This window comes from Nesoenas mayeri (assembly GCF_963082525.1).
Source record: "Nesoenas mayeri genome assembly, chromosome: Z".
NCBI lineage: Eukaryota > Metazoa > Chordata > Aves > Columbiformes > Columbidae > Nesoenas > Nesoenas mayeri.
The window spans coordinates 1106246-1118935 of record NC_137542.1 but is presented as its reverse complement, the minus strand read 5'-3'; the positions used below and the strand labels follow the sequence as shown (position 1 = coordinate 1118935).

At 40.7% G+C, this 12690-nt stretch overlaps 1 protein-coding gene across 1 annotated transcript in view; it reads right to left on the bottom strand.

The window, feature by feature from the left end:
* The window catches only part of SKIC3 (SKI3 subunit of superkiller complex), a 49427-nt gene extending 36865 nt beyond the window's left edge, over window positions 1-12562 (bottom strand). The window contains exons 1-11 of the mRNA XM_080362626.1: window positions 12531-12562; window positions 12262-12372; window positions 10542-10643; window positions 9921-10064; window positions 8784-8875; window positions 7974-8049; window positions 6023-6163; window positions 4043-4141; window positions 3841-3949; window positions 1886-2026; window positions 101-202 (exon numbers count right to left, since the gene is read on the bottom strand). Coding sequence (XP_080218752.1) covers window positions 101-202; window positions 1886-2026; window positions 3841-3949; window positions 4043-4141; window positions 6023-6163; window positions 7974-8049; window positions 8784-8875; window positions 9921-10064; window positions 10542-10631 — 994 coding nt within the window. The 5' untranslated portion in view covers window positions 10632-10643; window positions 12262-12372; window positions 12531-12562. The remainder of the gene's footprint in view (window positions 1-100; window positions 203-1885; window positions 2027-3840; window positions 3950-4042; window positions 4142-6022; window positions 6164-7973; window positions 8050-8783; window positions 8876-9920; window positions 10065-10541; window positions 10644-12261; window positions 12373-12530) is intronic.
* Between the last annotated feature and the right edge of the window lie 128 nt (window positions 12563-12690).

Here is a 12690-nt window from a genome sequence, read left to right as displayed (position 1 = left end):
AGCCAAGTAATTCCTCCTTTCCTGAGACTAAGGGTACACTGGCAGGATTACATAAAGTGGTGAAGCCCTGAAGCTGCTCTTACAATTAGCAGACATTTACCTTGATTGCAGGACAGGACAGCATCCCTGTGTTTGTGAATTTTCATCTGTGCCTCTGCCAGATAATGCCATGCTGCTGGACACTGGTTAGTCTTCTGTAAACCTAGTAAGAGTTTAAAAAGAGCAATTAAAAAACGCTGCAAAGACACTGTAGCTGGCAGATGCTGTATTGCCATATAATGCCAAACATGTTATCAATCAGATAATAAGACTTGCGGTTATTTTTTCATTTGAGTCTTATTTTAAGCTGTTTTAGACATAAAGACCTCCATGCAGTAAGGCAAAGACTAAGAAGCACGTAAGCTTCTGTTAGGCTTACTTTTGTGTATAACATTACACACACAGAAAATAAAAACAGGAAAAAGAAGTGAGGAAATATACAACACTAGCCTAAGGTGCATTTTTGTTTCAAAAAGAAAAATGTCCTTCACTTTGACCAGACATTGACATCAGCAGCCTGTAGATTGCTTTATAAAGTTTTTCTTAGAAATGAGAAAAACACCAATAGAACTTCAAGACAGTAAAAAAATGATGGCAAGAGTGTTTCACTGAAACTTCTTGATAAACTTGCCTTTAGTAGAGATTCGGTAATAAAAATGTATTTGATTCTTCTGAGATTATATCTATATATACATATGTATATGTATATATCTGTATAGATATATATAGATATATATATGTAAAACTACTAAATAATGCCTTGAAGCTTTAATGCCTAAGATGCAAACATTTGGCTTACTGAGGAGACATTATTTCCAAGCTTTAGAAATTTCTAGCGATACCAACTGCATTATTCTTTGCATTTTCCCCTTCATGAGCAGAGTATTAGATGTAAAAGTGAAAACGAATAAATAAAATAATTTGAGAGATGTATCTTTTGCCAAAACCAGGATGTATGTCTTGTCAAAACATCCAACGATCATGTGAGCTAGAAGAACTTGCTTTCCTTAGAAGGCTTTTTCCTCTTAAGCACCTGAAAACTTTATTTCAGATTTTAGGCAAGACATGTTTTTCCACTGTGGATAAACTGCCATAGAATATTGTAGAATATCTCAAAATCTAATTTCAGAAACAATCTTATTCTAAACCTGGGAGAAAGGATGCAGGATATCACAGCATAGCCTGACTGACTCATGTTTGCATAGAACCCGAATGTTTATTTACGCAGCTTTGTCAGTAAGTTGCTTTGAATTTCCCACACCCAACACCATGCGATTAGAAGAGTCCTGTTCTCCCACTGGTATACTTCTGAATAATTTTCAAAGAGCTTTGCCATTTCAATACAAGCAAGATTATTACAGATTAGTAAGCCAACTCTTCAGTAAATCCGGCTACTGTAAAAAAAAAATCCACTGATACTTCCCTTTCTATATCCAATATAAGTGTTCACCTAATATAAGTGCTAAAGAGGCCTTAAAATGATATAACTTTAAAGGGAAGTCACCTTTGTTCAGGTATATAAATGCAGTGATTAGATTAAGGAAGCTGCATTACATATTACTTTATAAATTCTGCATTCCTTCATTAATTGGTATTGCTGTAACTACTGCTTCATCTAGGTATTTCCCCAATAACACTCAGATTTTAAAAAAGTCTGAACTTGATCACACTAAAATCCTACTTAAAGATATATTTTGAAGAACTTCAATGCCCAATTGTTGAGTAGTCTTTTAAAATCCAGCTGGTCTTAGAACGGGCAAACTACTACGCAAGTATAAGATTTCAAAAATGTTCAGCATAAACCTGTTGATATTCAAGCTATTTACAGCTCATATTACACATTTACCTTCAGTAAGACTCTTAATAGCCTCCTTGTATTTTTTTTCTTGGAGGCATTTTACACCAAAACCAATGATGCCTGGACCACTACTTGCATCCATCTCCAAAAGCTTAGAAATATACTGCAGGGCCTCTTCTGACAAAGTACCTGCTTTCAGAAAAGAGAAACAAACAAACAAACCATTATACAGAGCTTTAGATTTTAAAAAATGCAACAGCACATCTTATCTACATAAATATGAGGCTCACCCTTTGAGCTCAAAGTAAGAAATTTATTTACTAAACTTTTTTCTAAAGGTACTACATACTTATCACCCTCCACCACCAAAACCTTCCACCCCCAAAACTTGAAAACCACACAGTAATGTAAGTACCCAGTTACCACCAAAGAAAATAAACTGTCAGTTTGACACCTGAATTTTTAACCACTTGTGTTAAACTACTACAGGTATATTTCCTTATAAATAGAAACTAATTCCTTCATGGGCTTTCATGTAAGCACAGCTAAATGCCCACATGTCAAAATCTGCCACTGATAAATCAAAATAATTTCCTTCCACAGTAGGTCTTGTGTGCCTGCGAACTTGCTGGGATAGGCCTGCTGAAACTGTCTTGCTTTGAAACCACATAATTTAATATCTTAGCTTAATTTTAACTGATGCCACTAACTCTTTATGACTGTTTAGCCGTGATTGTAGACTTGGCAGTCCTTGCTTAAAGCAACTGCTGTGACTTGCAGTAACAGTCTTTGAACTACTATTTTCTTCAAAAAAATAGGGACTCCTTTGACATAAGGGTTGTCTTTGACTTGCATTTGGTAAAGGTGACTAATAATGCATCTGAGTTACCATCCCACAAGTTTGGGGCCTGAAGGACTATGACATGGTTGGAATGGCTTAGATGAAAACAAACAGCCTCATTGAAACTGGAGCATCATCCTTTCCACCCCAATACGGCTGTGGGATGGTGAGATGTTGTCAGAGCATTGGTATATAAGAACTGTGCCGACCAGATGCTCCTTTTCCTTTGAAAATTAGTTTCTGCATGTTTCAACTGTAAAGCATCCTCAAGTGGAAATAAGGGTCTAGGACTCATTTATCTTCATCCTTTTTCAATCAAAGTGAAAAATTCTCTCTCACTATTTCATGAAGCCTACTGTCAAAACTGGAAAAGGCATTCTTCTACCTAAGCTGAAAGTTATTTCTCTTTACATAAATCAGACTGGTTTTTTTTCCCTGATTTTCTTTCCTTGTTTCAAAAAGAAATAAAATCAACTTCTGACACCTTAAACAATAAAATGAAAGATCAAAATTCAGTAGTTATATTTGAAAATGCTGAGAAAGCACCCAACACTATTGCAATGTTTTTCATGAACTACCAAAAATAGCAATTGTATACTTTCAGATGCCTGCACTATTGAACATACCATGGTATTTTCATTCCCCTCACTGATTCTCCTTTTCTACTTAGAACATATATCTAAACAGATCTGTTTATTCCCTATTCACCATGCATTCTTTTGAAGAAAGTTTCACAAATGTTTGGGTCTTTTTGCCAAGAGAGATTTTCTGTGTAAATAATAACTTAAGTGTAGCCCATCTTCAGCCTTAGAGCACTGGTTAACATTCTCCACTCTCTCTTCTAAGCTTAAGAAGTTAAATTTCATTTACGCTGCTTCTGAGTTTTTAAGGCCTTTTTTTTTTTGCAACTTTGCACATTGTCAGAGTTGGACTTAACATGGAGAAGTTTTTTGCCCATTTACAGTCACTACTCAGTTACAGAGCTAAGAAACAGCAAACCGTAGGACCAAACACTGCATTTCTGTACCGGCACAAATATAGCATAAAAGTAAATAGTGCATTTGCATTGGGTTGTGAAGGGTAAAAACTTGTAAAAAGATTGTAACAAAACTATGGAACAAATAACTTAAGCCCCAAAAATATCTAAATCCATCCTACTCACCCGACTGAACAAAGTGCAAGCAAAGTACTTCTAAAGGATAACTCACAGAAGGATACAAAGCCATCATATCATTACAGGCCTTTTCCAATCTAGCTGATTCATGAGGAAACTTGAAAGGAAAAAAAATAAGTTATTTATGTGAATTATTAGATATGGAATATTATATCTCTTCACTGAAGCAGATAGGTTAACATAACCTTACTTTTGACAAGCACTGAATAAAGTCCTTGTAAAGATTTCGGTGGTCTTCGCTAGGAACAGGGTCAGCAGAGTTCACCGCATTTTCAAATGCAGTCAAAAGCTGAAATAAGAAATAATTAGGAGAGAAAGAAATAGTGACTCTAAGAAAAGGTTATCTTCATAGCATAGCCTATTTCAGGCAGAAGGGACCTACAACACCCATCTAGTGCACCTGCCTGACCACCCCAAGGCTGACTGAAAGTTAAATCACGTTATTAGGGACACTGACCAAATATCTCTCAACCACTGGCTGGCTTGGGCTATCAACCACCTCTCCAGGAAGCCCGTTACAGGGTTTGGCCGCCCTCTCGGCAAAGAAATGCTTCCTCGTGCCCAGCCTGAACTCTTCTGTTGCAACTTCGAGCCATTCCCAAATGCCCTGTCACTGGACCCCAGGAAAAACAGCTCAGCACCTCCCTCTCCATGTCCCCTCCTCAGGAAGCTGTAGAGCCGTGAGGTCGCCCCTCAGCCTCCTTTGCTCCAAACTCGACAAACCTAGGGGCCTCAGCTGCCGCTTATAGGACCTGCCTTCCAGCTCTTCCATAGTTAAGTGGATATTTACATCTTATTATCTAGATCCTACCAATTAAATTTACACTAGTACTGTGAACAGAGAAAGTCTCAAAGTTCCTTATCACAAAGTAGTACTCAAATAGAATCCAAAGCACATTAACTGTCTGCTACAAGATGAAGCAGTAATACACTGTTTCATAACATAAGACGGGCACAAGGAAGACGAAATTTGTGAGAACATAGACTCTTCTTCAAACCTAATCAAAATTCAAAGAAGGAATTGGTAGCACAAAACCTAGGTTACTGTCCTCTAGGATTAGGTGTCAGCCCTTCCCTCTGCTCTTGTCTGGAAATCTAGTCCTCTATTTCTTGACTCCTTATACATTGGATAACACAGATACCACAGAGTCTACACCACCAATAAGCATGCCAAACAAAAGTTGCCCACAGTTTGTCACAAGCAAAACACTAAATAGGAGGTTGCCTTCAACGCCACATCCTTCTAGGTTCAGCTGCTTTACTCAAAACTGCAGTAAACTGAACTGTAGATTTCCATGTGAAAACTATTCCTGATATTTTTGTAATTTTATTTATTTCTGAAACTTCATGTCCCCAAAAAGGCAAGCAGTATAGCCTACAGCACCTCTTTTCTATAAGAGCTCATAATGTAAGGCATTTGCCTTCTCAAAAAGTAGAGATCCAGATACAATTTTCTGCTGTCTGAAAGTATTTCAATTTCTATTTTCTACCTTCTGGAGCACTACTGTCAACCAGAATGGTGATTTCCACCTTTCATGCTGAAGTAGGTTCATCTTGCAAGAGCAGACAAGCCAGATAAAACAAAACCAACTTTAGCCGTAGAGAACACAGGATTAGTGTAATTCATTATCTTTCTGTTTGCTCCAATTAATTTTGACATTCTCCCAAGAAGAGAGAGCTTAAAATCTACAGGAGAAAGGAAAATTTGAACCCAAACAATGCTAAGCACTATGTACAAAGGAAAAACAGTGTTAATTCTTTGAACCTCTGGGGAAGTTTCTTGTTTTGAATAATGCCTACATTCTAGACTCTGTGAAAGCTTATGAGTGATGCTTCTCATAACATGCAGAGGTAGAACTGTGCTGCAGTGCTACACGGTGCTACAGGCCAAACTGGGGCTCCTGCAGAATTTAGGAGGCAGTTAATGAGGGAGTTCCAGGAAGACTGCTTGGATTTAGGTGTTTATTCCACATAAGACCCACTGCAGGCAGCTGCCGCCTCACCGTTTCTGTCAGAAGTTAAAATCACACACCTTTTCCTGAGAAGTTTAGTACTACTGCAGATTAACGAGACATGAAATTGCAAGATTTATAGGGGTTTTAAGGCTTCATTTCAAGTCCAGCTGCATTGTGCATATGTATGTATCTAGATGAGGAGGGATAAACATTACCAACTGTTCGGTCTTATTATCCTGGGTCGGTGTACTGTCTTTCAGCAACTGGATCATCTTCTTCCAAAGCTGATGAAGCTCTGCCTTTTCTGTACCTTCCTCCTGCTTCATCTGGATCAGTTTCTGCCATGCTTCAGCCACCTGTCAACAGGAAGCAAATAAAATATGTTGCCAATCTTTAAAGAACTGGATACAAGCTTTCCAATTACTGGCCACTCAACCACATCAGGGGAGACAACAAAGTAACTGTTAAAGTAACGACCCAGATTTACCTGCTTTCTGATAAAAGCAATAACAAAGCCCAAAGCATTGAGAGGGACCTGTCTGCCTCATAAGGTACAGTAAATAAAAGAGGCAACACCAAAACTGTGAATTCTGACTCTGGCTCCCGGAGGAAATAGTAAAAACAGTAAAAATAGACCTAAACAGTCCTCTGATAAGCTCTGAAGAAAAAAGGGAAATCTGGTTGGAAGAACAGCAGCAGCATATGTTGAAATTCCAGAGTGGAAAAATCAACAAAACTGAAAAAGAGTAAATAGGACTCTGCAGCCTAACTTGCAGTTTCCTGTTACACAGAGAACAAGTCTGCTTTCATATGCTATTAATATTGAATTTAATTTCAGAAACTGGTATATAAAGATGCTTTGGAGCTAATTAATAGTAATGAGCCTGATGCTAAGTAATATGTAAAATTTTTCATTTTCCATTGTTGGAGGAACAGTGAGAAGACGTCATAAGACCATCCACCATGTTGTAAGAAAGAAACCCTTTCAAAGGAAGAGTAAACAGCATAACTACAACAACATGTATCCTTTAACATTACTAAAGAGACTATAAGCAACGTTTCTGTCGAACCCTTCAAGCATTTAACAGCTCCACCTCGTGGTAAGCGACCAGAGCCACAACTACTTTGCAATGACGCTGACAGGGACACTCTGGGAGTGCTTGCTGGGCTGATGCTTGGGTTGCTCTGAAGCAGCTTTACAGGTCCTGACCATTGTGCATGGAATGCAACACACAGAATAACAGAATCACAAAATGTTTGGGTTGGCATGAGCCCTCCCAGCTCCCCCAGTTCCCCCCTGCCATGAGCAGGGACATCTGCACCAGCTCAGGGTGCTCAGAGCCCTGTCAAGCCTGGCCTGGGATGTCTCCAGGGATGGTTCATCCACCACCTCTCTGAGTACCTGGCACAGGCTCTCACCACCCTCAGGACAACAATTCCTTCCTCATGTCCGGCCTGAATCTCCCTCCTTTAGTTTAAACCATCAGCCCTTGTCCTGTCACAACAGGCCCTGCTCTAAAGTCTGTCCCATCTTTCTCATGGGCCCTTTTTAAGCACTGAAAGGTGCACTAAGGTCTCCCCGGAGCTTCTCTTCTCCAGCCAAACAGTCCAGCTCTCTCAGCCTGTCCCCAGCAAAGCTCTTCCAGCCTTGGATCATTCCTGTGGCTCCTCTGGCCCTTCTCCAGCAGGTCCATGTCTGTCCCATACAAGGGCAATCAGCCACAGGCAATCGAGTTCAGGTTGTTTACAAATTCCACCCTATCCCTGGCATGAAATATAAGGACAGTCTAGGAAGGGATCACCACATCAGTGAAGGGCTAATCAGACACCTAGAGCTGGCCAAGCCAGGCAAAGCATACCTGACTCGCATGTATATGTAAATGTGCATTTGGTATCATGCTTGACTTCTGGAAATAAAACAGAAAAATGATGTTCTAATCTTTCAGCCTGTATACTAACATCCTTTGACAAGTTTTGGCAGTTTAACGGATTGCATCCAAGTCTGTTACACAGTGGAAAAAAAAGGAACATAGTTAAAATAATTTCTTCCTAGCAGTTGTCCACAAAGGGACCCTGAGTACTCTGTAGCCCAAAAAATTGGGGATTTCTTGATGAAGAGTAGTTACTTTTAGGGAAATTTCTTAGGAGATAAAGTAGCCAACCTACCTCTAAATATTTCTTCTCTTGATGATACAGGTCCACAAGCTTGTTACACACATCATACCATTTTTGCTTGTCAGCACTAGAAGGGAGGAAGGAAGAAAACTCAACACAAACAAGCTAAGTTTTCTATAAAATAGTGTGATGTTTTTCAAGTTCTGTCAAATAATTTTAGTAGGTTCAGTTGCCAAACAAATATTTAGAATAACTACTACAGATCGCCCTAAAAGTTTTACTTGTTGCTGCTCTGATTAAAAAAACAAAAAACACCAACCAACCAACCAACCAACACAAAACAAAACAAAACAAAACAAAACAAAACAAAACAAAACAAAACAAACTTCAAGCCATTGTACTTTTCTTTTTGAACAATTTTCAGATTAAGGAAACAAGTCGAACACTCCAGTCAGTTCCAGTAACAGCTGAGAGTCAGACTTGTTTAGAACTGTACCTAGAAGAATCGGATGACATATAACCTGTGATCTTAAAGCAGATAAAAATAAGTCTCCTTATTAATGCAGACAGTGAACTATCAGAGCTAAGTGCTTAAAGGCAGTGAGTTTAGACAGAGGACATTGGACAACACAGAATTCTCTAAACTACTAACCTCAAGTACAATTATTCCAATAGTTTTTGTGCTATCAAAAGAGACAGGATCAAGAAACCTTATACAGGCACAGCAAATGTGAGTAAGAACTGCTGAGCCACTGTTGTGACAAGGTTTAACAACAAAAAACGTCCTACCCTGTGTATCAGCAATGGCATTCACGGAGCTAGAAATCTTAAGACTAAAGTATGGAATTGAATTTCCTTTACCTTTCATAGAGTTCTAAGAGCTTCCGGTAAACATCTGCTAAGTCTCCTTTGGCATCTGTTTGGTTGGGTTTCTCATATAAATTTGCTAACCCCTTTAAAAAAATATATATTAAAAATAAGTAAGATTTGATGTCAACAGTTATGTGCCTTGCAAACACTGCAAGTTCTGCCTGTAAAAATTATTCTATTGCCTTCCATGACGTCATGAAGAAATCTCTGAGCAGTATCTATATTGATACTTCTGTACAGTCTTCCGAAGCTACTTGTTTTAAATTAAAAGCTTTTCTCACTTTCTTAACTAACACCAACAAGTATTTGAAACTTGCATATATTACAAAATCTTTTTTCATAATAGACAGTATACAAATCACACTAAGTCATATGATAAAAGACCTATACTCAAGTATCATACTGTCTTGTACAGTAACAGAAATCCAGAATATGATTGCAAAACTGAGGAAACTTCAATATACCTTGAAATCAGACACCAATGGTTATACTTTAAAATGTATTTGTATTTAAAATACTAAGAACCTTACTAACTTAGAAAAATATCAATTGATGGTACCGGAGACAGACTTAACATACAACCTTATGCTTCAGAAGTCTCCAAATAACACAACCACATATTGCAAATAAATACTGTTACAGGTTGCCATGCACACACCACCCAGCACACAGCTATTTTTAATGTATACTGTTGTTTTTAACTAACAACAACATAATTCAGTAACGAACCCCCCAATGCTGGAAAAAGAACATACTGAGTAAAACATTTTTTCTCCTATGAGAGAACCATTGTCAAATGTTTCTTGAGCTACAAGCATGGGAGTCCCTAAGCATGGATGAATTCACTGTATTCATGTTATCCCTTGCACGTTTCACTGCTATCTGGTCTGCACAAGAAACACAAAGTTAAATACACTGAAACTGAAGTTCACCCTGCTATACATATGCAGCCACCCACAGCTTCACTTTGGACACACAAATAATTTGAACCTCAGCCACTCCAAAGCTTCAGTAGAACTAAGGGCCTCAGGAAAACATGATGTAAGTCCCAGTGCTGCTGTATTCCCATATTTAACTCCATAGTGACATTTTTAGGGAAAGAAAAAGTGAATCTGGACGTTCACGTACCTGCCATGCCAGTAACTGGTTTGGTTCAAGTTCAATAGCCTTTTTATATGCTCCTTTGGCCTGATCAGGCTGCTCCAACTCAGCAGCTGCCAGGCCAATAAATACCCAGGCATTGTAGTTATTTTTTTCTTGCTTCAAGACTGCCTAGAAATACACAATTTTAAGTGAAACTGATGAATGAAATGCCTTGTCTTTATCCTTACAGTTTGGTGGACTATTCCATATGGTAACATTAGAAGTTAAAAAGTTAAATTTTTAGGAAAAGGCTAAGATTAATAACTTCAGCTTTTCATACCAGAGAACGCTCCATATCTGAACTCTTCTGCTAGTAACCGTATCTGTAGATCAGCAATTAAAGAACTCCTGACAAGGATTTTTATCTCTATCATTCTAGACTTAACATTCTTATTGCCACATAAAATGCAAATGCAAAAGTAACAGCAACAAAAGTTTACGTGTGGGCAGCTAACATGATCAATGAAATTAAATTTGAAAAATCAATCTCAGCTCTTACGACAACAAGGTACTGGACATTCCGCATTACCATACAGCTGTATGGGTATAAGCACAGCGAACAAAATGCGCAAAAACATTTTACCTTCCAAGTAAAAAATTAATTACCTTGCAATGTTTTAAGGCTTCTTTATATTCTTTATTTCGTATTGCTTCTCTGGCACTCTTTAATGCTGCCTTCACCTCCTTATTCGACATTGTGGCTATTAACTGAAAAGGACATATAGACAGTTCTTATAAAAGGATATATTGAACTCAAAACATTGTTAATATCCTACTGTACCTGCACAGTGAGCATTTTAAACACAGAAACACAGCAAAATGCATACAGCACTAAAAGCTGCTGAAACAAACAACATGGTTAAAATTAGTAACTTACACTTAGCTTCAATGTACGATTAAGTCAATATTCCAAACAGTTAAATGACACAAAGTGTCTACCCCTGAATGAAATTTTACTTGAGGTTTAAGATAAATTTAAACAGAAGGAAAGGTGTTACATGGCAGTCACCTTAGACTCCTAGAATCACAGAACCTCCTGTGCTGGAAGGACCCACAGGATCATGGAGTCCAACTCCTGTCCCTGCAATGACAACCCCACAGGTCACCCCGTGTGTCTGAGGACATTGTCCAGTCTCTTCTTGAACACTGTCAGGTTGGGGCCGTGACACCTCCCTGAGGAGCCTGTTCAGTGTCCAGCACCTCTGGGGAAGAACCTTTTCCTCATGTCCCACTGACCCTCCCTGGCACATCTGCTGCCGCTCCCTGGGCTCTGTCACTGTCACAGAGCAGAGCTCACTCTGCCCCTCCTGCTCCTGCTGAGGAACCTGCAGCCCATGAGCTCTGCCCTCAGTCTGCTCTGCTCCAGCTGAACAAACCCAGGGACTTTAGCTGCTCCTCCATGGCTTCCCCTCCAGACCTTCACCAACTTCGTAGCCTCCTCTGGACACCCTCCAGTAGCTTCATCTCCTTTTATCCTGCGTCCCCAGCCCTGCACACAGTGAATGCTCCAGGTGAGGCAAGAGCAGAGAGGAACAATCGCCCCCTGCCCGGCTGGCCGTGCTGTGCTGGATGCACTAGGACACGGGTCCCTCTTGGCTCCAGGGACACTGGCGGCTCATGTTCACCTTGCTGTCAACCAGAACCGTCTGGGGGTTTCCGCAGAGCTGCTCTCCAGCATCTCATCCCTCAGTCTGCCTGTACAGCCAGGGTTGCCGTGTCCCAAGTGCAAAATCCAGCACTCAAACTTCATGCAGCTGGTGATTGCTAGGAAGGCACCCTGCCTATATTTTATTTTAAAAGAGGAATTACTAAGCATCAAACTGTGCCTAAGAGGCATATTACCCTGGACAATGTGCTCAGGTTCTGGTGTGGAGCCTGCAGAAGGACCACGGCCATGGCCCGCCTGTCGCACATGTTCATGGGCCACGATGCTCCTCACCCTTCTCAACACCTACAGCAGACACCGTGTCCGTACACCCGAAAGGAATGAGCATCAAAGGACACATCACAGAGGTATTCATGCTCCTGAAATCTGCCATAATCATGCAGTATTTTGATGCATTTTTTGCCTCAAATCCACTTTAGAAACACCACAGTCAAAACTAAGGTTGAGGAACAACACTGATGGTGCAGGCACTGAAAAAGGCTGAAAAAGGGAGAAACTTAACAACAACAACAACAAAAAACCTTTTAGCAGTTGAAGAGCAAAAGATGAAGAGAGGATGAAAGGCCTAGGGAGAAATTAGAAAGGAAAGGACAAAGGAAGATGGTGTATCCCAAAGATTCCCTCAGAGAGAGAAAGAAAAATGGCATCTGTCAAACTTACATCGCCCAACAGCTCCTGGAGACAAATTCTCTTCCTAAGAGGGTAAAGACTCCTCGATCACCACAAACACACCGTTCCGCTGACATTCCGGAGCCTGAGCTCCATTTTCACCTACAGAGAAACGAAGACACCACGTCAGCGCACAACCGGGCGCCCCGGAGGAGCCCGGCCCCGGAGCGACGGGCGCCCGCGGCCCGCCTGCGGGAGCGGCCCCGCGCCGGCAGCCATCCCCGCGGGGACCGACACAGCGGGGGAAGGACACGACGGACCGATCCGACCCGATCCGTTCCGATCCGATCCGGCCCGATCCGCCACCGCCGCCCTCCCCGGTCGCTTCCCCTCACCCGCCGCCGCTCCCGCCCGCGCACGCGCCCTTCCCGCCCCCGGCCGCACCGCCACGCCGGCCGCCATCTTGCGCCGGGCGCTGTG